This window comes from Aptenodytes patagonicus, chromosome 3 (assembly GCF_965638725.1).
Source record: "Aptenodytes patagonicus chromosome 3, bAptPat1.pri.cur, whole genome shotgun sequence".
In the NCBI taxonomy this organism is placed as follows: Eukaryota; Metazoa; Chordata; class Aves; order Sphenisciformes; family Spheniscidae; genus Aptenodytes; species Aptenodytes patagonicus.
In genome coordinates this window covers 30,752,645-30,776,997 of record NC_134951.1, presented here as the reverse complement: position 1 = coordinate 30,776,997, position 24,353 = coordinate 30,752,645, and the positions used below count along the sequence as shown (strand labels likewise).

The following is a 24,353-nucleotide window of genomic DNA, read 5'->3' as shown; positions in this document are numbered from 1 at the left end:
GAGACACGCAGCGACACGCTGGCACAGGCACACACGCACGCACTTGCACACGCTTCCACACATAAAACCGCAGAGACACACAGTGTGCTCACGCTCCCACTGACACGCAGAAACAGGCACACCGAGACGCACACAGACACGCACACGCTCACAGACATACACACAGACACACTGACACACACCATCCTTCACGCGCGCCCCCCGCCCCGCCCCCGCCGCCCGGGGCCGCCCGCCTGGCGACAGCCAATGGCGCGGCGAGCCCCCCCGCCTGGGCCCCCGCCCGGCGGGGCGCAGCCACCAATGGGAGCGGCGGGGGGCGGGGCGCGCCTCGCCCCGCCTCCCTAGTTAAGGCCGCCGGTGGGAGAGGGTCGCTCAGTGGCGGGAGGGGGGGGCGGGGGGGAAAGGCAGTGCGAGGCGCGAGGACAGCGGCCCGCGCCGACCCGCGCACGCCCCAGCCCCCGCCCCCGCGCGGCGCGAGGGGAAGGCGGAGGCGGCGCCGGGGCCGCCGAGGGCAGCGCCCCGCCGCGGGAGTGGCGGCCGGCGCGGCGCGGCGCACCTGCCAGCCGCGGGGCGCCGAGGAGGCGACCGGAGGCGCGGAGCGAGCCGGCGCCCGCGCAGCCCGCCCCGGCGTGCCCAGGCGCCGCGGCCCCGAGGCGATGGAGCAGGAGAAGTACCTGCCCGAGCTGATGGCAGAGAAGGACAGCCTGGACCCCTCCTTTGTTCACGCGATGCGCCTCCTGGCCGACGGTAAGGCTCCGCTCCCGCCCGCCGCGGCCCAACGGCCGCTGCCCCAGCGCGGGGCGCTCGGCGGGGCGGGGGCCGCCCCCTGGGTCGGCGCTCGGCGGCCCCGGCGGGGCGCCGGCGAGGGAGCTCGGGTCTGCGGGCGGGCGTCGGGCCGGGCCGGGCGGCGGCGGTGCGGCCGCGCTCCCGCCCGGCCTCGGCGCTGGCAACGGCCAGCGGGCGCCCGCTCCGCCGAGCGGGGACTCGGCCACGCGTGGACGTGGGGAGGCGCGGGGCGGGGCGGCGCGCGCGGCCCCTGCCGGGGCCGGGCAGCGGTAGTTCGTGGGGCTTGCGTGCCCCAGCGCCTCCGCCGGACCCCGCGCCGGGCTCCTCGCCGAGGGAGCCCGTCTGACAGGAGCCCGGCTGCCGCCGCCGGCTGCCTCCGCTCGCGGCGAGCGTGTGCCTCCGCTCCCCGCTTTGGGAAATGCCCTTCCCCGGCTGCTCCTTAGAGCCGCATCGCCTCTGTTAGCCTCCGCGGGAAGGGCTTCCGTGGTTCCCGATTTTATTTGCACAAAGACGGATGCTGGTTTCTCATTAAACTCATTACATCTTGTTTCCCATGCTTAAGCAATAAGGTTTATATGGTAATACTACTGTGCCCTGAACGTGGCACTGTGTTTGTTGGCTGCGCGATGTCAAGCGTTGGTTGGCTATGGCTTGTCAATTTCATGACACCGTTCCATCCAGGACATGGTGACTTTTCTCTTGGATTTGTATGGTGACCCAGAATATACTGCTCATAACGTTTTGTTATTCGTTGCAATTCACTCTGCTTTCCTTGCTTTAGTTGAACTAGTTCAACTGGAGGTTCCTTAAAAAGTTTATAATTTAGTCTCTCTTTTAAAAACTGCTCAGTATAGTTATTGAGTGCAGGCCTTGTGGTACAGCATTTAGACTTTTGCAGAAGTGTAATCCAGTAAGTTCCCCTTATACCTCTGTTTCTTCTGAGGTATATAATATTCATTTTAAAGATCCCTGTTAAATTTGGAACCTAATGTCAAAAAGAAGTAGTAAAGAACGATGCGTAAATCAAGACAACCTGTCAAGCCCTTAGATGAGGCTAAGGCAGAGAAATGTATGGTTAGGCCCTCGAGAGAGTCACAAATTCAAATAAACTCAACATTTGGAGGTGGTGAATAATTTCCAAAGTTCTGTTATGTCTTAAGGAAAATCATAACTAAGTAAAACTTACAATGCTAGCAGTAAGTGTCTTTCTCTATCAGCAGTCTTTATATTGTCTTTCCTTAATATATGTTTTATTGATTGCAAGTAAAGATACTGAGTCCAGGTTTTGTTAGAGTGCTCCTGTTCAGTAGCTTGGAAATTCGGTATGAATACCGACACATTTAGTATGCTTTTGTCAGAGCTACCTTGCTGCTGAAGAGGCAGCCATGCTACTTTTTACAGTTGTTTTTCTAATAAACATACGACAAACAAAGTCCTTATTTCTTAGGGGGATGTATTTTTTGCACCTTGCAGTTCGATCTTTTCCCAGAGGGGGGAGGTATCTACTGAGAGTGTGCACGTATGCATGGGAAAGACAGAAAATGCATGAAGGACAAAATCGAAAGCATGCAAAGTAAAGTTAAAAAAAAAAAAAGAATAAAATAGGTGTTTCTAGGCATAAGTCCATGCAGAAATTGCATTTTGGGCAACTGTGATATTGACTAAATTATTAGCTTTCTCATTCCTTCTTAGTATAACTAGGACTATGTATATTTTAGTGGATTTTTCAAAGATGAAGGTGAGTTGTCTGTGGGGAATGCTAATGTCAGATTCGCACCAGGTACCTGGCATTATCCTTCAAAACACCATCTGTCAAGCTTTCTAGAGATTGGTTTTAGAGTCTAACGTATGATGACTGTTAAAACACTTTCATCAAGCTAAGAGTATAACTACTTAAGGAAACAAGAAATAATGCACTGGTTGCTGCTGGTTGTAAATAGAAAGGAAATGTATAGAACTGGCAGATTTTTTTTGGGGTGCCAGAAGAACATGGGACAGTAGTGCAAAGATCGGTGTAATACTGTATTTCTAGGGTATGTCCGCGATGAAGCAATGCTTCCAGACTCTGGATTTCTGTTCTTTCAGATATAATGTATGGTCAGCTACGTACATAACAATAGCAGCCAGGTGTTATTTTTATGGTATACTAAGCTTTTATGATTGCCAGTAGATTTTGTGTAAAATGCGTAAGTGTAGATTTGAAGGCTTTTGCTTCAGAGTCGAGAGCCTCCAGCATTCGCTCTGACTTGAAAGTGCTGTGATTTTTCATGTCAGTTGCTAGAACCTGAGGTTGAGAAGAGACATGCTGCTGTGTGAAACTGCAGAAGGGCACGCAGGTGATAAGCATTCCAGCAACACAGTTTCAATTCGTGACACTGGATTTACTTGTAAAGATAAGACCCCATGTTTTTCCTCATTAATGGTTTTTTTTGTGTGCTTTGTTGTACTTAACTTATTTTAAAAACAACAAATTAGTTATGTTTTTAATATGTAGGCCTGTGTCCTACAGGTTGACCTGTGCCAGATGCATACTTGAATCAGTAGCTCTCTACCCCTCACCACTGAGGGATGAATAGAAATTTTTTACTTTAGTCCTTATCTGGGTTAGAGCCTCCGTGGTGCAATGTGTGGTTAAACCCACAGAAAAGGGACACTTCCCGTGGCAGAGAATTTGCATACTTACCAAACACCACAAAGAAAGGTGAGGAAAAAGGTACTAGCGCTTCTTAGGTACAAAGTCTGAAGGCATAAAACAAATTTCTCTAAAAATCACAGAGGGAATCTGTGGTGGATACTGAAAATGGATTCTGAAAAAGAACCCAGTCTCTAAATGACTAATCTCGTGCCTTAATCAGAAGATACTTTATCTCCCCCTGGGTCATTACCTGTTTCATATAGAAGTAGCTCCTACATGATTATTACACTATAAGAAATGGAAAAGCCATTTATAAGTCATCTATTAGAAGAACTTGTGAAGTGTGAATGGTTGATGATACCTCAGTCTATATTAGTTTATTCAAACTTTTGCAAAATTCATTGGATGCATTTATTCTGATAATATAATCTAGTCAGCAGTGAAAACAAAAGACCTCTTTTAATTATAATAGGTAGCTGAACTCTAAAGAATAGGCAAATCTCCATCTGTTGGAGAGGGTTTTTCTGTACTAACTGAACTATTTTGTGTACCAGGCTGTTATAAGAGCTGGAAGAATCACATTGTTTCACGGATAGTTTTAAATGTTTTTATTGTAAACTGGTTACAGGTAGTTATTTTCTTAGGTAAGATTGTACTGCTTCTAGTAAGGAGATACCCTGATCAATGTATGAGGTCAGATAATTCTTGGTCAGATGAAAAATGTGAAAAATGAAGAGTGTGTTCTTGAGCAGTACCTTTTGTACCTAACTTGTGCTTATGCCACAGCATGCTCTAAAGCGCCAGTGAGAATTGAGAGCCTCTCTGTTCTAGTGCTGAGTCCTACCATGGTAGCTAATGAGCTGCTTACGCGTGTTGTTTTTGCATGTATGTAAATATTTATTGCTTTGTGTAAGATGTCTATGATTATGAATATAAAAATAAGTGTGTGACTTTAGCTGTGAAGGTGTGGATGACATAGAAAGCCACAACCGGCTGGAACTGTTTGGTAGTTTAAAACTTGTTTTATGTCAGTGTTATTTTTAATAAGCTAAAGTGTCAGCTAATTATCTGTATACGTTTTGGGACAAGCAAATTTTATATATGTGTGTGTGTATTTATATGTGTGTGGCTTTGGAATATCTTGCATGGTATATCATTAAAGCCAGCTATGTGTTTTGTAATATAAACGTAAAGGAAAAAGACCTATTGGAAAGAGCTGGTCAAAGTAAGAGCATCTCTTCCCATGGAAATGCCAGCATTACTTGGGTAATGAGGTAGCTAATTTCTCTCTTTGTAATGACAGTACAATTGACCTCAGACTTTCAGTTGGCATTCTGAAGGCAATGAGAATCAGGCCTTTAACTTTAATCTTGAGTTAAGTCTCTAGATAATTCCACGTGGCGTAGTATGAGTTTGTTAAACCTCCAGTTGTGTCAATTAGACTCATATAGCTCAGCGTCGTAAAGCTACTTGTAGGACAGGGCATGATTATTCAAAAGGTATATAATTACTTAGCCTCTACACTCAATGAGCATTAGTATAGTCTTTCGCACAAGCCTGCAATAATTGTTCTAGCTAGTCTGAAAATGAGTTGATGTGATGCAGATTCTTTTTGTCTTATGTTCAGGATTTCAGCTAATATATTGGCTTATGTGGGGTTTGGATTTCTTTGGACTCTTGGAGATTCATTTACTTTTCATATAGGAAGGCAGATTTAGTTCATAACTGTATGTTTCTGTTGAAAACTTGGGGCAATAATAAGGTTGCTATACGAAAATTATTTGTCTTGGCAATATAGAATACGATGATCATATCCTTAGCCCAAGATGTGAAAGACTGTTGGTCAGGCCTGTGACCTGCTAAAGTCAGGCCTCTGATACTTTTTAATTTTTATCCATTGAAAACTACTTGTGAAAATATAGTTGCAAATGTATTAGTTTACTCTGTTTAAACAAGCCTTTGGATTAAGATTAATGTAAAATGTTAATGTAAATTCATACATTAATATTAATCTGTGAGTGGTCACTTTTCTGCTTATTGTTTCTTTTTTTCCTGATGTTTACATCAGGTGAGAAGAAATCTGTGTTCACAAAATAGTTTGTATTAATCATAGTTTACTTTGCTGTCCCAAGAAATGCAGTGTAAATAACTGGAAGACTGACTCAGGAAACAAGCTAATGTTTAGAGCATGTATTTTTAGATATCTTGGTTTCATTAGAAACTAGATTTGTATATCTATCATTTGGATCTTTTTCAATAAAAAAGGAGTAATATCAGTGGAAACTCTAGGTGAATACAAGGTACTTATGATTTCTATAAAGCAGTGATGTGCTAGGCATTCTAGACTTGGTTCAAAACTCACTAAAGGTAATGGGAATCTTTCTGTTGCCATTAGTGGGCTATCAGGCAGTCCTTATACAAATATAATATATTGACTGATGCAGCTAATATCTTTGTAATCATGAAAAACAGTAGAATATACTGCAGGTTTTAGAACTGAGTGAGTTTTGCTTTTTTTTTTTTAAAAAGGTCAATAGTTTTTTTTATCGTGGTGTGACAACATGGTATGTTGTCACTTAGGAAGTGCTTGTGCCTTGCAGAATGTAATGCAGATGAATCCTAGGCGATAACCGGATTTAGGGAAAACAAAATACTATAAAATGTTAGAATGAGTATAACAAAGCAACCTTTGTAAGTGTTTGTATTGACCCTAGGTTGCTAGTCATAAAAGCTGGGCTTCCTTAAGAGGAGAAAAAAAAGATAGATGTGATTAAAAAAAATAAATAATGAAAATCTCTCCCTTTCAGACATCTGAAGCAGCTTAGGACCATTTGATCTGTGATCTTAGAAAACATGTCCTTTGAAACACAGTAAATTCTCTTGCAAAGAGGGAACAATATAAATGCAATAACTGAAGGTTAGATTCTGATGCCCTTGTGTAAAAAAAAAAAAAAAAAAAAAAAAAAAAAAGGCGCTTCACTCTTTTTAAGTGGTGCTGCTTGAATTGATGAAGCTGCTTAAGGTGCTATTCAGTGCGAATAGCAGAATTTAGTACCAACTGTTTTAGGGAAGGTCAAAGGCATTTGCTGATGGCCATAGCCTCATCAACAGAGTGCACTGCTTTTTGGCAACATGAATGTTTTCCTTGGAAGAAGAGTGCTTTTTATTTGTCCTGGGAATTCTTTTAGTAAAATTCTTTCATACTTAGTCTCCTTGGTGTATTCATTCAGGGAACACCTGCTGTAATTGTCCATCTCTCTTCCTTTATGCCTCAAAGTAGATTTTTCCAAATTCTTGAGTTTAAAAATTTGACGATATTTGCAGTCAGTACCAAGAGAAGGCTGCTGAATAGCTGGATAGCTGAGTAGAAAATCCCAGTCAACTGTTAACTTCCCAAGCACGGAACACCTGTGTAATGTGTAGAATAGAGTGGCCATTCCTAACCAGGAGGTGGCATGATTGGGCTCTGCATGCCAAAATAGAGCTTCGTGTCCTAGCGCCTTCTGGGAAAAGGCTAGTCTGGCCCAACAGATATATCAGATTCTTGTGCATTGGATGCATCCTTTTTTCCTTTAAGCAATATGCAGACAATATATACTGACAGATTTGCTATAGCGTGCTGGGCTATTTAATAGTCTGTAAAATCTGATATGATCAATAATGACCGGTGCATGAGACTCCTAAGAAAGGCCGAACATCTACCTAGCCCACCAAAGCAATGCCATAAGAGCAAAACAGTTCCTCCACGACATCTGAGGACACAGGTTTCAAGCTCAGAGTATGAGATGTGTTGGGTCTTATTTTAGAATGCATAAATGTCGCTGTTGTTCGGTAGTTCCTCTCCAAACTTTGTTAAAACAGGAATACATGGCGCCTTTCTGTGCCTTGCAGCTGTACCGAAGGCTAAAGGTACTGCCTGGGTGAAACAGTGTTTCCTTGACCTGCAGGGTCACTGCAGTTATCGGCACGTCCGTCCAGGGAAAGAGCGCCTTTTCAAAAACAAGCAGTTTTTAACTGTTTCAATTTAAATCTTTTCTCCAACAAACTGCTGAATTTGAAGGAAAATTCAGTGCCCTCATGGGTGACCTCAGAATACACATTTTTCTTTTAAAAACTTCTGAGAATAAATAAAAAAAAAGTGTTTTCCTCAAGAATTTGAAGTGTTAATAAAGCATGTGTGATTAAAAAAAAAATGCTGGTTTGCAGGCTGGTCCTGCCTAAGCATAGTGAAGGTATGCATTCATCTTTTGTTCACCTTGCATTTTTTCAGTCCTTGAATGGGTATTGTAGCACAGGGTTAGGAGTATCGGCGCACCATATCAGAATAAGTGAGGAAGCAGACAGTTTTGAAAATGAAGTGTGTAAAGTAGGGAACTTTAATGATGCTACAGTGTAGTCTTTGGCTGTATAAACAAATAAGGGCTATGCAGTCTGACCAGAGAAATGGAAAACCTTGACACTCAGGTAAAGGTCTGAGGTGCATAGTACATGGAGTTTTGACTTGTTTCTTCCTTTACTATGTACCTTCAACGAATACCTTCTAAAACTTCCATCTGTAAGATGTAGACTAATGCTGAATTTCATTCTAATCTTTGAGATCTCGAAGTGAAAAGAGCTTTATAAGAAATGTGTATTGTTCCTATTACTTTTAATATGAAATTATTCTTTTTAAATTTGCAGGCAAAAATAATCCTGGTTATTACAATCCTCTGTAAATCCTGTCATATTTTAATTAGAATCCTGCTGGAAATGAGTACAGCTATTTCCTTATCCTAAAAAGGACTGGAACTAATAAAAAATATGAAGAAAAATTATCTAAGACTTTCAGCAGATTAAAAACCTCCACCCCCCGCAAAAAAAAAAAAAAAACTCCTGGAATAATTTATGCCTGTTCCTGATTTCGCAAGTTCTGCTGTTAACATGGAATTTTTTTTAGTTTGAATACTGAAAAATTTGTCAAGTGAGACTCATAATAATGCTAATATGGTAATACTGAAGATCATCCACATTTAAATAAGATGATACAAAGTTTTGATGCTCATATATGGCTGCATGTGATATAACCAAAGACATCTTTAAAACTTCAAATGCTCTGCTGGCAATGGGCATTCCTGTTTGTTCTTCTTGGGTTAGCATGATCCAAACCCTAAAAGGCACAGGGCAGGTCACTGCTGCCTTTGAACTTCTCTGCACCCACTGAAGTGTTCATCAGATACTCTAGCATCTATTTCTTGTTGTAAAGGTTACACCGAAAGATGTAAACCTCAAAAGCTTTTGATTTATAAAATACTTTCAATTGTGGGAATTGATGTAGCTATTGGAAAAAGTAATACTTCATGCTAGTCTGTAAAAGATTTAGTAAAATCAGCATTCCTCCTTTTAGCTTTGGATCTGGAAGGAAAAGAATTCTACTTCTTTTATAGTAGAAGCAGTTTAGATATGCTAACTGGTGAAGGCAGGTATGTCTTAAGCAAAAACAAAAGTAGGGATCAAAGCCCCTGGCTCACAATCAGTCAGCTTCCAAAGAGCCGCACTACGAATTAGAGGAAAAATAGTTTTCCTAGGAGGTGTGAGCACTGCAGAAAGAAAACAAATCCCCTCTTGGCATATTCCCCTGGTGTAATGCTCCCTAGGATCCAAATGTATGTTTCAAAGCTCTTTCAAATGCTTGAAGTTAAAGAACTTGCCATGAAATCAGGGACTGTGTGTGTATGTTTCGAAAATGGCTTTTTGGTGTTGAAAAATACAGTTACCTTCTTACCTCTGTAAGGTATACATTACATAATGTGTAAATTTTTATGCTCTGTATTTCTGATAATGTAGGCTCATATTGCTGATTTTTTTGAATATTTCTAAGCAAATTTGTTTCTTGCATTTTGTCTTTTTTTGAGATTGTGGTAAGAACTTACTGGTGTCGTCTGGGGGTTGTGCCACGTATCCTCTGGGGTCAGAGCATGAGCTCTAGCTGGGGAAAGAGTGAAACTTTGTTTTTCCTAAATACTTAAGATTATGCTGATTTGCTGCAGCTATGAAGCTGGCTCCCTGACTTTCCAATTTGCAACTTAAACTGTTTTTTCCCCAGTTCTGCTGAAATGAGCAGCACCAAACTCTGAAGTGACTTACTGGCTTTTCTGTTGACGTTTGAAGGGTAAATTAAGGAATGATAAAGTGAAGGAGAATTCCAAGAGACCTTTCTCCCTCCCTGTCTTCAGATAGCTGTTCAACAGGAAAATGGAGAGTTAATTTTGGTAAATGATGCTTATTATCCTGGTGTATCCATAGGACTATAGAGCTATCAGTAGATTTAGCTTTCCCACAGGTACATGTTTGCAATTATTTCACTAATATTTGTATGCAAACTAGTGGGCTTTAGCCCATTTTAAAATTTGAAAGAACTTCCTCCTCATACTCGTAGATCGAGGTAAATATATGAATTATATATCCATTTATTGTTATGCTTGGCAGGGAATCTGCCATGCTCAATTCTTATATATTATGTGAACTCTTTTTTCCTGATCCTACACACTCCCATTTAACAAGAAGATTGTTCTGTTTCTGTAGATACACTGTTGCAGAATGTCCTGTAATTTATTCTATTTTGTTTGTTAGGGGTCCTCCACATGCTGTGTTGCTGCTGTTACTGGGGTGGTTGGTTTGGTCTTTGCTTGCTGCAAATGGTTCAGTGTAAACACCAACAAGTTGTGCAAAATCCCGTAAGAAATGTTTTAGTGACCAGCGGAAAAGCAAAGGGATCCATGGGTCACCAGGGAACGTGGGAAAACAGGTGCTCAAGTTGCCTATTTTGTTACTCTTCTTTTCCAGAAGAGTAACTACACTGCGAGGTAGCCTGGATATAAAATAGTTTATGTTGAGTTGTGCATGACAAAGAGGTGTTCATACAGTACCAGCTTGTTAGAATACACAAACCATCTGTTCCCGCATGAAAATACTCTTGCTGACCCAAAGTGTATGAATAATCTGAAATGATATGTCAGGTGTAAGGGAGAAGAGAAGACTTAAGTTTTTTTCCACTGCTACAAAAATTTTGAGATAATGCTTCTTTATTTTAATAAGGAATGTTTGTACTGTCGACTATCCAAGTGCTTGTTGTGGTGGAAGTGGAAGGCAATGTCTTCAGAAAGTGGAAATGGACCAGCTTGGTTCAGGCACAAAGAATGATCTTGATGTGATTCTGCATCTATCCAAACACTAAGAAGTCCTGAGTTGGAGATAGAAAATAATTAGAAGCTAATACCAACTTTCCAGTTCTTGACAGTTCACCTCTGTCCCTTCTCACAGCCTTTAAAGGTTTTTTTATAAATAATGAAAAAGTAGGATGGAGAGAGGGACAATGGGGAAAAAGGAACAGAAAATGCAAGGAAGGTGGAAAAAGGAGAGAAAAATAACGGAAGATTGTAAGGGAAGTTGAGAAGGGGGTAGCAGTACAGAAAAGGATATAGAGAAGAAAATTAAAACAAAGTGAAGAATTAACTCCTGATTTAACAGGTGTAAAATGTTCAGTTACTTTAGCTCTAAGAAACTGATGAAAGCTAGAAATATTGAACCTTTAATAAGGACTTCTGGAAGCTTTTAATTAAGTTTTAATCAATGAAAATGGATAGATAAAAGTAGCTGCTAATAAGCATTTGAAAACGCTGTTGGTTATTTAAGAAAAATTAAAATGAGGTTCAAGTCTTTCTGAAAAGCTTCTGTGAACAATTACATAATTTTGATACTGTTGTATTTCATGTGTTCAGAGATAGCCTGTAAGTGTCTGCCATATGTATATATGTATTAAAGTATGCAGTAATTTGCAGAGATGCTCTCAATTTTATTCTGAACAGTAACAAACATCTTCCTTGTAGTAACATTTACAGTCCTTCTGGAATACTGTGGTTAGCCAGTTAATAGTTTGTTTATGCTTTTTATTTTAAAAGGTAGTACTGTAACATTGAACAGATTGAAGTTTTAGATAAGGGGTTTGTCTGCTTCTTTCTTTACATAATAGAGCCTTCAAACTTTGGATCGGAGTGTACTAGTGTTATGAGCTGTGAACTTGAACTTTCATTTGTTTGTATCGGTGGTCTTCTCATTACAGATGAGAAGGAGTGTCCAGATTCTGCCAGTTCAGTGCTGTTCTTCCAGCTTGTTCCTGTTGTTGTGGTTTAACCTCAGTCAGCAACTGAGCACCACACAGCTGCTCGCTCACTCCTCCCTCCCCCCCACCCCCCGGTGGGATGGGGGAGAGAATCAGAAGGGTAAAAGTGAGAAAACTCGTGGGTTGAGAAAAAGACAGTTTAATAGGTAAAGCAAAAGCTGCGCATGCAAGCAAAGCAAACCAAGGAATTCATTCACTCCTTCCCATCGGCAGGCAGGTGTTCAGCCATCTCCAGGAAAGCAGGGCTCCATCACGCGTAATGGTTACTTGGGAAGACAAACGCCATCACTCTGAACGTCCCCCCCTTCCTTCTTCTTCCCCCAGCTTTATGTACTGAGCATGACGTCACATGGTGTGGAATATCCCTTTGGTCAGTTGGGGTCAGCTGTCCTGGCTGTGCCCCCTCCCAGCCCCCCGTGCACCTGCAGCCCTCCCAGTCTGTAGAGCACGGGAAGCTGAAAAGTCCTTCACTAGTGTAAGCATTACCTAGCAACAACTAAAACATGGGTGTGTTATCAACATTGTTCTCACCCTAAATCCAAAACCACAGCACTGTACCAGCTACTAGGAAGGAAATTAACTCTATCCCTGCCGAAACCAGGACACCTTTGCATTGCCTTCCCCTAGTAACTGACACCTCATCCAGCCTTCCTCTAAGCACCTAATATAAGTAGTGAACCTCCCACCCTCGGCCACTTTGATCCTGTTTTATACTCTTCTCCTATACTCAGAAGCTCTGTGAAGAGGAGGAAGCGTTTTATTTTTTCCATGGAGGCTTGAGCTGGGAGTAAAGCTGGCAGCTTTACTGGAGAAGGATGTCAGAAATGTTGAGCAGAAGGTGTTCTGGTGAGGAAAAAGGCAGGTGACTGGATAGCGTATCTTTAGGAGAGGGGAGGATTGGTTGGTGTGGGGGAACTCTGAAAGACAGAAGAGAGCACATGGAAGATGTTGGAATGGAGATTAAATGGAATACTTTTTTCCCCTTTAAAGGAATAATGCTTACCGAAGTGATATACTTCACTTACTATATACTCATCCATACAAGCAGATAAATTGTTACTGGGTGTATATATTTTTTTTTCTACCTAAGAAAAGGTGATGTATTTAATACAATAGCAGTAGCGTAGTGCACTAACTTATGGAGAATTTCTCAATTCCGTCATTTTATTATTCATGTTTGTAGGCCATAACCCTGTGTCCATACCCCAGTGCATGGATAATTCAGTGTAACACTGCTGATGCTCCTTTGAAAAGAAGATGGTATTCTCATGGTGATGGATACTTCAAGGCTGACTGTTCCAGAAATGGTGACTCCTGTATGTCTTACATCCATAGAGATAAACTTACTCAGGTGGTGGAATTTCCAAGCATTCTGATGTATCCCCCAAATTAAATGTAATTCATCTTCTGCCAGAAATGTGGTTCAAAGTACATGAGTACTACCATGCTTAGAATTAATAATTTCTCAGGCCAAGGATGAGATGATGGTGAACACTTTATCCAGCCTTGTGGGGTTTCACAGAAGAAAGGTTAGATATGCTGAGATTATATTGAGAAAGTGTTCAATTGTGGAGTCTGCAGCTGAGTAGAGAGCAGCAGCCTTCACAGTGATGTGAGCACCAATTCACAAACAGCAAACTGTCCTATGTGTTTAAAACTAACTTCTGTACTATCCAAAAACTGAAACGAAAAATTCTGAGATCACAAAAACAGCTTCAAACTGCAAATAGTAAAAAGATTGTATAAAGCAGTGGGTTAAAAAAGGAGATTGACAGCTCTGAGGTAAGATTGCTTTGCTATCAGTTTTTGCATCTTACTGACTTCCATGGTAAAAGAAAACAGTGGGCATGACTGTAATTGGGTCATTTAAGTTTCAATGAAGGTTAATTTTCTCATCTTATGTAATACATATGTCATTAAAAATATATGCACATTTCATAAAACATTGGAAGGCTCTGTTACAATTTATTTACTGTAAGGCTTTTCTGGCTAGCTTTACCACTTGCAGTAGTACTCAGTAAAGGGTAATTCAGGTTCATTCACTGGTTTAAAACAAAGAAGTGGAGTGAAAATTAGGAAAAGATACAATGCAATAAGATTTTTTTTTTTCCCCCCATGACTATACTCTAGCTGTCAGAGACATGAAATATGTGATCTAACTGGAATTTCAGGTAAAATGTTTGTCTTCCTGTTACAAGCATTGACACGTAGATATGTGCTGCTTGCATCTCGTTTGTAAGGCAGGTGTATTCCAGTGTAAGCCCTGCAGTCTTATTTCCCCCAGTTGTGTAGGTCAGCCTACTGTTTGAAGTACAGTGCTACTCTCTTCCCTCTCACATGCTTTTGTTTCTCAAGGAAACAAAGATCTGGTGTACAGAGAAGTGATGTTGCGTGTTGTAGTCTTGTCCCAGCATTGAGCAAGACCAGAGCTGGCACTTGCTCCCAGGTTCCAAAGTATAGACTTAACCAGTTTGACTTAAATGAAATATTGACCACGTCTAGGATTCCAAGTCAGATTGTGGTGTTCGTTCACTTTTCTTTCCTTATATGAATTAAAATCCTGGGGGATAGATTCCTGCATTAGTTTCTGGCAATGTGAGCCTTACTGCTAACAATTTTTTTTGAACTGTTACCTGCTGACATTTTGTTCATGATTTGTATCATTCTTTAACAGCTATGGATCAGAATTTGACTCCAGAACCATTTTAAGAGGCGTATTTTTATTTTAACATTATTTTTTTAACTTCTTTTAAGTCAGGGATATTGATTATTTGAGATCTATCTTAAGCCATACTTCCCTATACATTACTTAAGCCATAGTTCAGTGGTTCTGTTTACTCCAGAACATCTTATGTCAGATACAGCAGATTAGGAAACTAATAGAATTGATATGCAGGATCATATTATGCGTAGTAGCATCTTCTCATTAGGTTATTTCATGAAAGGGGGAACAATCATATAGAAAAAACCTACCAAAGTCTTAACAGCTTTACGGTTTGATTCTGCCCCCGCCCCACATCAACATAATCACAGTTTTGCCCATGGCATTCCAGAGAGGATTTTTCATATGACAACAATAAGGTTTTTTTTCCATCCGTTTGACTTTTATTTTTGACATGGGCTACAAGCCTCAGTGGTTTCCCCAATAGAAATATTAGTTTGATAAATTTCAATCGATGTTTCATAATGTGCAATTGTGGTGATGTTTATGCATGCCTTTTAGTATATTTTTTGAGAAACAGTGATCTTGGAAACTTGGACCAAAACTTGCTTTTGTACCGAGGGCTTTACCTTAAGTCCTTAAAGCGCTTGGCCTTAATGCTTTACCTTAATGCAGCAGGTGAAAATTTATCCTACCAGCCATCTTGTGATAAGCATTTTTCTTTTCAGTAACACTGGCAGTAGGAGTCCCCATTGTATCTGAAACCACATTTATGGATTTTGCTCCACTGTGTTTTTCCTCAAGTTCTGAAGAATTGTAACTGCCAGATCTTTCCAGACTGATTTATGGTCACTTTTAGCTCAAATTGCCATGAGGACATCTAGTTTGATACTTGTCTCCTATTGAATCCTGTCAGTATGGTAACACTTTGTTTTCATTACACCCAAAATACAGAAGCCCTTAAACTGTTGTGGGTGGGCTATTCCAGTACTCTCCAAGATGTTGCGTGGCCGTTTTGGTCATCTTTATTCCACAATACTTAGAAAATTGGTAGCATGTCACTACATATTTCCTTTTCTCATTACTCTGTATTTAGATTTGCTTCTTGTGTACTTTGGACAGGAATGCTCATCATTGGTTCCTTCAGACAGCTGGATTAGGTGGGATTTTGTTACACAGTTCACTTTCCCAAGGCACCTTTGTACCTTTCCTTTTGCCTTATGGGGCATGCAGCTTAGTTATTGTCTCTTTCTTGCCATGATCTCTATGTTAAATTCACTGTGTTAATTTTTCTCCTGAGCATCCTACATTTGCTTCTTGAGTTTTAACTCAGCTTTCTGACTCTTTCTGGGGATGTTCCAAATCTTTGGGGATATGTGTAGTTTATCTAGATTTTATTGTCCTCAGCCTCATAAAAATGGATCTTCCTGGGAGACACCAATGAGTGTATTGTACTTTGAATTGAGCTCTTCGCAGCATGTAAGTACCATGGTGGTTTTCTTTATTTCACCTCTGGTCTCCTCCTATGTGAGGTTTGGCTTCTCTGTAGAGCACCTTCTTATAGCTACAATCTGAAGTGGATGGATTTGTTTATGTGCCAAATTCAGGCTGTCTCATTGAAACCTAATACTGAGTCTTCAAACAGTCCTTTTCTGAGCCTCTTTCCCTAGATTCTAATTCTGGTTTCTGTCTTACCCTGAGATGGTTGGTCTTCCTACTGTTGAAAAATGTGTTCTTCATCCTTAGATGATAATCACATTGTTCTACATTGTCAATCTTCTTTTAAACAGTGTAGAAAAATATGAATGGAGTTTAGTATTCTTCATTATTTCTAGCAGTTCCATGTTTTCTTTCCTTCACTTGAGTTAAATGAAAACTACTCAAAACATCAGGAGCTTCTGAAGATGGGTTTTAGGGGCTATGACCTCACTGACATTTTATGGGGGGAAAAAAGCCTACTTCAAAATTGTTTGATATTCTTCTCACAATATAGAAAGCACTGAATTCTACCAGAGTCTAGGAGTGGTGGAATTAAGTATGATAGTATTTAAGAACATAATACATGTCAAATAGTAATAATGAGTTCAGATGTTGCTTAGCTCGGAACAGAAGGCACAGATAAGAAAACCTGAAGCTTTCTGGTAAAACTAATAGGAAAAAATGTAACCTTTTTCTAAAAGATGCCACTAAAATTCCTGAGGAGGAAAGTCAGTGAAAAGCTGGTTATCGAATGTCTGTTGTGTCAAACTAGTCATATGTCACTCCAGTGCACTAATGAAGAAGCTTACAATTGGAAGTTTTAGCAGCATACATAGGGTTTGTGCACGAAGAAAGAGTGTGCTAAAAGCTGAATCAGGACTCCAGAGTTAAATGGCTAATACATGCTAAATTGCTGTACCAAGTAGCTGCTCTTATAGCTGACAACTTTCTTGGAGGATTCTGTTCAGGCTGCCCTTATGCTGGGAATAGAATTTAACAGTACTATACTTTTTTTAAAGAAAAATTGAGCTGTAGAGCAAAATGCTAAATTTCAGTCATACCGTTAAGAGTGATTTTCCTGCTTTGCTAAAGCTAGTTTTCTGTTTGAGTTTGATTGTTTGAACTGTTTTCTATTTTTCATATTGCAGTATTTAATACAAGTTTTTATTCTTTTTAAAGTCAGAATAACAAAAGGTAGATTTAATCTTTCTACTTTTTAAGTTGGATATTATACTTTGCTAGTCCAAAGTACAATTTGTCAGGGAAAATAAATTGAGCCACACTTGAATGTTGTGGTTTTTTGCTCTGAGGGTATTTTGTTACTTTCTTGAGCTCAAGCGTAAATGTGAATATACTACAGAAATTAATGTGGTATTCATGTCATCTGAGACAAATTCTTATTTTGAATGATTTTTGATTATAGCTACCTTGAAGATTCCCACCCCCTCTGCCAAAGATTAACTTTAAAAAATACAAAACTTTCCATATTAGATGTTTCTTCACGAAATCTCTACTTTGCTATTTTTTTTAATGTGTTCATAAAAATTCTGTATCAACTTGGCAAACAATTATATACTTTCACATAGGCATCAGGCGTTATGCCAAGTGCAAGGTCCTACACCTGGTTTGGGGCAATCACCAGCATCAATACAGACTGGGGGATGAATTGGTTGAGAGCAACCCTGTGGAGAAGGACTTGGGGGTACCGGTGGATGAAAAATTGGACATGAGCCAGCAATGTGTGCTCGCAGCCCAGAAAACCAACTGTATCCTGGGCTGCATGAAAAGAAGTGTGGCCAGCAGGTTGAGGAAGGTGATTCTCCCCCTCTACTACGCTCTCCTGAGACCCCACCACAAGATCAGGTCTCAGGACCTGTTGGAGCGGGTCCAGAGGAGGGCCACAAAAATGATCAGAGGGCTGGGACACCTCTCCTATGAGGAAAGGCTGAGAGAGTTGGGGTTGTTCAGCCTGGAGAAGAGAAGGCTCTGGGCAGACCTTATTGCGGCCTTTCCGTATATAAAGGGGGCTTGTAAAAAAGACTGAGAGAGACTTTCTACCAAGGCCTGTAGTGCCAGGGCAGGGAGCAGCAGTTTAAAACTGAAAGAGGGTAGATTCAGATTGGATGGAAGGAATGCATTTTTTACAGTGAGGTTGGTGAGGCACTGGAACAGGTTGGCCAGAGAAGTTGTAGATCTCCCATCCCTGGAAGTGTTCAAGGTCAGGTTGGACGGGGCTCTGAGCAACCTGGTCTAGTTGAAGATGTCCCTGCCCACAGCGGGGGGGGGGGGGGGGTTGGACTAGATGATCTTTGAGGTCCCTTCCAATCCAAACCATTCTATGATTATTGATACCGTTTGTTTTGGGTCAATTTGTACAACAGCAAAACAGAGGAAAAAGGTTTACACATTCAAATACAAAACATATTAATTGCAGCTAAATGGTACTAAAAGGGTTTTTGAGATCATCACAAGTTTGCAGAAACTATAGACTAGTCCCCAGTTTGGCTAAAATATGAGGACAGGAACAAAGGTCCTACACCTTTGTGTGTGGTCATCCACCAAAGGTCATCCTCTTGGGCTCTGGTGGTGTTTTGTAGCCAGTATATATAAACACAGTTTTTGTACAGTTGTAGTGCTTAAATACAGACATACCACTGTGCTTATCTCTGCATCTATATAGGTATGTCATGCGTGTTTTTTGACAAATTAAACAGAAAAAGGAATTTTACAGATGAAGAGTTGAGTCACTGAGATTAAATTACTTGCACAAGGTCATAGAGGAAATCTGCGATCAGACCGCGAACTGCTCATAGATCTCCTGAGTCCCAGTCTATCTCCTTTTCATTGGGATAAACTCCTTTTTACACAAGACAAAGGATTTGCCTGTTACCCATTGCTTTTGAATAAACTTTCATTCTGTAATGTAGCTACTCAGTTGCAGAGGAGCAGGTGTCTTGCTTTTTATCACATACACTACTTCCAAGGGCCTCGGCCTTCCATAGCTGTGAATGTATGGGCAAAAATCCCTTCTAAGGTTCAGGGCTACAAGGAAAGCAATTTTTTTTCATTTATTATAATGACCTCTTTCTTTGTGATTGTTACTTTAATATATTTCTGTATTGCTTTAACTGCTTTTTATGGAAAAAGAAGGAATCTTCTTGTAAGAAGTACTAGACATCAGGAGAAAAGAATGGAAGAGAATGATCAAGGGTAACTTACAGGATGTAGCATTTTTTTTCTTCTATGCATAGTTAATTTAATTTGGATATTAGAAAGAGTAAGACTTTTCTAAATTAGACTATTCTATAATCTAACAATACTGTTACGGATTCAGAATCTGGTCATAAGGGGATTGCACTGTATTATTGTACATTACAGTCATCTGAATATTGTGGATTGCAGTACACATGCACCACACTCAATTTAACTTTGCAGTATCTGTCTGGTCCTTTATTCTTCAGTGTTAAGTGTGTTATTTTATTGTTTGTTTTAAACTGCACTGTGATATGAGCTGCCTCAAACAGCTATCCATTGAGGAGCACTCCATCAAGTAATGGAATTCGGGTAGAAAATAGAGTGTGTGAATGAGAAGAAGTAAATAAGGTATTTTGGGCATGTTTTTTCTATTTGCTACTCAATTGAAAGTGACATGGTTTCTTCAGTGGTCTCCAAAATATATTCTTGACTCCTGATTCTGTTGCGCAGGTGGCTTCTGGGGTTTCTGCCAGCAGGTAGAGACAGAGGAAAACACTTTAACTCTCTCTTTTTTTTTAATATAACAACAAAGCCTTTCCCAAAGCTTAACAAAAATAGTATTAAATAATGATATTCTATTCCTAAGTTGGAAAATTAAATAATTATTCTATTATGGTTTATCACTTATAAAATGTTGTTAAGAAACACAATACTGCTCAGTAAAAGCAAGTTCTCTTAACTCTGAAACTGCTGAGAGTATCTGCATTATGTTGCTTCTGCCTTCAGCTACAGTTTGGGCAGCATGCTGCCGGTGATACTGAAGTGATTTTTAGATTTTGTAAGGCTAACGTGTTTTTGAGCTGATCACTTGCAAAGACGTGAAGTTTTTGATACTTTTTTCAACACCAGCTTTGTTCATTAATTCGTTATTCGGGGATATAATTTCAACCATTAAAAATTTCAGTGTAATTGCATGTTTGTCCTAGAAGCTTTCAGTCCAGATAGCAGTCACTATCCATTTCTTTCCATGGAAAAAGTAAGTGAATTCAGGTAAAACTGTCTCATAACCTGTGAGACAACTCTGTGGCTTATGGTATTCCATAAGGTACTTTTTGATCTGGCTGAAAAAAGGCCCTCTGGAATTTAGTCCCTCATTTGAATGCCGAGTAGTGTAAATTGCATTACAAGCTCATGACCTCTGAATTCTAGAACTTCCCCATCTCTCATGATTTAAATGTTTATAGCCTGAGGTGCATGGACTGGGAAATGATGTTTGGTCCAGAGGCGTGTCACAGTACTGCCAAGATAATGATCTTACCCTGAGTAAGAGTTATTCTGAAAGAAAAACAGTACCATTTTACAGTAAGAACTTATTGAAGACCTTTAAAAAGTAATTTTTAGGTGCTAGCTAATCTCAGTTAAATGAGCTAATCTCTTGTAGGATGAGTGTGTTTTAGTATTTAAGCAGGCAGGAATCCAAAGATAAACCTATCATAAAAATATTACCATCACTTTAAGAAAAAACCTGACAACTGCAGGGGGAAAAAAGAATCTTTGTCCATTTGGGTTCATTCTTAGAGATATCTGTCATCTGTTTTGTACAACTTTACAAGCAAACCAGTAGTTAGAAAACATGGGTACTGATGATTCAGCACTTCAGAGTTTAAAGTTCATTTTTAAGATTTTTCTTTTGTGCCTGAACATGAGTCATAACTCATGTTCAAGTCTATTATTTCTAGCCCTGTGTAAGTATAGAACTAACCTTATGCTGTAAGTAAATTGCATGAACATCAGACTGAGAGATGATGCAGCACGTCTCCTTGAGAAAATCTGGGAAGACGTGTTTGAGGAACATAATTACTGCTAGTGAACAAAAGAAGTATTCTTCAGATGCTGAAATATATAATCTTTGATTGTTGGTATTGCTTCATGGGAAATGGTTGAATATCCTATGCCCACTAGCCATCTTTTCTGGGTGCCATCTTTCTAATGGTACCCTGCCCGATGGCCCTGTTGGGTACGAAAGCCCTGTAGTGCTTTCTTAGGAACTGGATGTATGGAAGCCTGTTACCTGGGCTGCAGGGTGGATAGAGGGGAAAAGAGTCCTAGAATCTGCTACTTAACTATATATGTATATTTGCATGTCACTCAATCTTCTCCACCTTTTAGTGAGGATTTTGCACCTAAGTTCTTCATTAATATTTACTTTCTTTTTATTGTTCTTTTTCATAATTCTTGCACTTTCCCTTTCCTGAATTGTTGTCCTATGCCATGTGATGCCCTTGTCTCACTTAGCCTACAAGCTCTAGGAGGCAGGTGTGAGGTGCTCTGTAAATGTAGTGTGGTAGGTAGTACATATAAATGTTTTTTATCACTTGTTTGTCAGGAAACTGATCACTGCAAAACAGTTGCCTGTAAATGCCATCAGCAAGATTTGGAGCCTGTTCTGGAGATGCCTCCCACCCAGGTGTCACTGTTCATTATTACCTGCTCACTGAATGTTTCAGTTTGGTTGAGCTCTTTCCTGTGGACATGTCCATAAAGGCGCTTTCCATTGCCATCTGCAATAGGTCTGTTTGCTTTGGTAACCTTTGGTCTTTTCTAGTTAAGTATTGAACCCATCATCTCTCCAACTGTTCTCTCTGTTAATATCTTTGGAAGTTGTTCTCAATTATCTCTGCAAGTGTACCAACCAATAACCAGTGCATCCTGGTCCAGATAGGAAGGCCTTCCTGCCCTCACAATAGGATCCAGACTGCATTGCTCTTTCTTTTGCAAAATAATACAATCCAGTCATTCTTAATGTACCTCTTGCAACACACTTACCTTTTTCTAGGCATTTCTTTGCTTCTTAAATAGCAAGCAGCTTCTGCCCGCTTCTGACTTTATTCTACCTTTTGTGCACCCACACATTGTGTTTTGGCTTCAACAAATGTCAAACATGTTAAGTTGTACAACATGTATCTTAATCACTCTTCCTGCTTATATTTTTGGAGATTGAGGTACTAACAACCTCATAAAACTAAGCAAAGACACAGTAACAGCCTGCATGCTTATCAAATGTACTTCTTCAAAACCACCACCCTGTTTTTTTTCAAGTTAAATAAACACTGATGTATTCAAATTATTAATTTACAGGGTTACAGCAAAAAAGACTGATAATGGATTGGCAGGACAGTGGGAAAAGAAGGGAGAATGCTGGGCTGGATAGTATCTGTTTCCTTTTGAGGAAACAAAAGTTTTTGAGCAGAGAAAAACCAGCATGCGTCTACAGCACATTTTGCTGCTTGACAAAAGCCAGAACTACACTTTTCTTGAAAAATGTTACTTTGCTGCCATTAAATCCTCTCCATGATAAGTTAAATGATTTAGCTAGAGATAGTGTCACGTTGTTACATGTTACCTTATTGGCTGTTAATCACACCTTAATATTCCAGCTTTCTCCATAATAGAAGATTTTTTTTAACTGTGATTTGTCAGGTGCTGCTTTAACACCTATTCCTGGTGCTCTTATCTTGCTACTCCTACTTGCCCTTTCAGTGGGAAAGGGCAATTCAGGGAAGACTTACTGAGGACCCAGCTGGGAATCTTTCAGCACCAGACTGCCATGTGTGTTTCTCTGTCATTGACGTCGTATGGCTGCTACGCAGCTCCCTTTGCAGAACGGCTTTGCCTCTGTGGAATTTTTGCTTTTACATTAATGTATTTTTTTTTCCCCCCTAGTGTCTGAAAACATGGTCTTTAAGAGTTTAGCATTGTTTTATTAGAACATTTGCTGTTCATGTTCAAGCTGGGAGCATGATCATGGCGACAATATTCTACCTTTAAACATCTGGTACAGAGCATGCACAGAAGGGTGGAAGCTGAGTGTATATTAATGTCAAGGCCACGTTTTTCACTCATGGAATCCTCACTTTCTGTTACATTTGACATCACTTTTCTTCTAGAACTGTACAAAATGTGAAATAGGAAGAAGTCTTCAGTCATATAATACAGGATGCAAAGGCAAGTACCAAGTTATACTTCTAGAAACCAAATTCCATCACTAAGGAATGCAGTTATAGTGGTACAGTGATAATGGTAATGATAAAATGATACTGTTAAGGCAAATGGAGTTAACTCTGCAGAACTGGTTGGTTTCAGATGGTCTTTGCAAGGTCTGGAGGTTGTGGTGAGGAAAAGACAAAGCATCTTCTTTAGTGTCCCCTTTCTTATCATTTAACAGACTCATACAGAATGGCAAAATGCACCTAAAACACAAAACTCCATGTGGAGACCACCTGATTCAAAAGAATAGAAGGCAATAAAAGGCAAAAAAGTTTAATGGCTTAGGTAGAAAAAACAATTATAGTGTTTTCTTATGTTTAAATGGAATTTCCTGTATTTGCATATGTGCCCACTGCCTCTTGTCCTGTCTGTCACTGGATATCACTGAGAAGAGTCTGGGTCCATATTCTTTACACCCTCCTTTCATCTATTTATAGACATTGATGAGATCCCCCCTAAGCCTTGTCTTCTCCAGGCTAAACAGTCCCAGCTCTCTCAGCCTTTCCTCATATGTAAGGTCTTCCAGTCCCTTAATCATCGTTGTGGCCCTTTGTTGGACTCACCTGTATGTCTGTGTCCCTCTTGTGCTGGGTAGCCCAGAACAGGACACAGCACTCCAGGTGTGGCCTCAGCAGTGCTGAGTAAAGGGGAAGGATCACCTCCCTTGACCTGCTGGCCACACTCCTAATGTAGCCCAGTGTTGGCAGCCTTTGTAGCAAGGGCACGTTGCTGGCTCATGGTCAGCTTGGTGTCTGCTAGAACTGGTAAGTCTTGTTTTGCAAAGCTGCTTTCCAGCTGTTTGGCCTCCAGCTTGTACTGGTGCATGGGGTTATTCTGGGTGCAGGACTTGGCATTTCCCTTTGTTGAACTGTGAGGTTTGTGTTGATGCATTTCTCCAGGCTGTTGAGGTCCCTCTGAATGGCAGCACAACCCTCTGGTGTATCAGTCACTCCTCTCACTTCTGTATCATTTGCAAACTTGCTGAGGGAATGCTCTGCCCCATCATCCAGGTGAAGATGTTAAATGGTATTGGACCCAATATTTGAGTCTTAAGTGCCTTAATCTTGAATGCTACCCTTACATGGACTCCAAATGTGAATATATTAAGTAGGAAGAATATGGAAAACACACACAAATATTGTCAAGGTAAGGGAGTAGACTCTTCCTTGTTTATGATCTCTGTGTGCTTAATGGAGTTAGGAAGATTAGTATGACAAGTAGAACAGTAGGAGTCTGTGTGCACTTAATTTGACACAACCTGTTCTTTGCGAGTTGTTTGTAATACATCTTTGTCTAATAGTTAAAATGCTACTTCCACAGTAAACATTTAACTTCTGGTAGGTTTTTTGTTGTATTTTCTCCTTTTGCTATGAGTTTTTTTTCTGGATTTT

General features: G+C 40.4%; 1 protein-coding gene across 3 annotated transcripts in view; it reads left to right on the top strand.

Moving 5' to 3' along the window:
* Nucleotides 1-640: 640 nt before the first annotated feature.
* KHDRBS2 (KH RNA binding domain containing, signal transduction associated 2) overlaps nt 641-24,353 on the top strand; it is a 420,140-nt gene continuing 396,427 nt past the window's right edge. For all 3 annotated transcript variants that reach the window (XM_076332985.1, XM_076332984.1, XM_076332986.1), the window contains exon 1: nt 641-747. In XM_076332985.1, the coding sequence (XP_076189100.1) occupies nt 657-747 (91 nt within the window). In that variant the 5' untranslated portion in view covers nt 641-656. The remainder of the gene's footprint in view (nt 748-24,353) is intronic.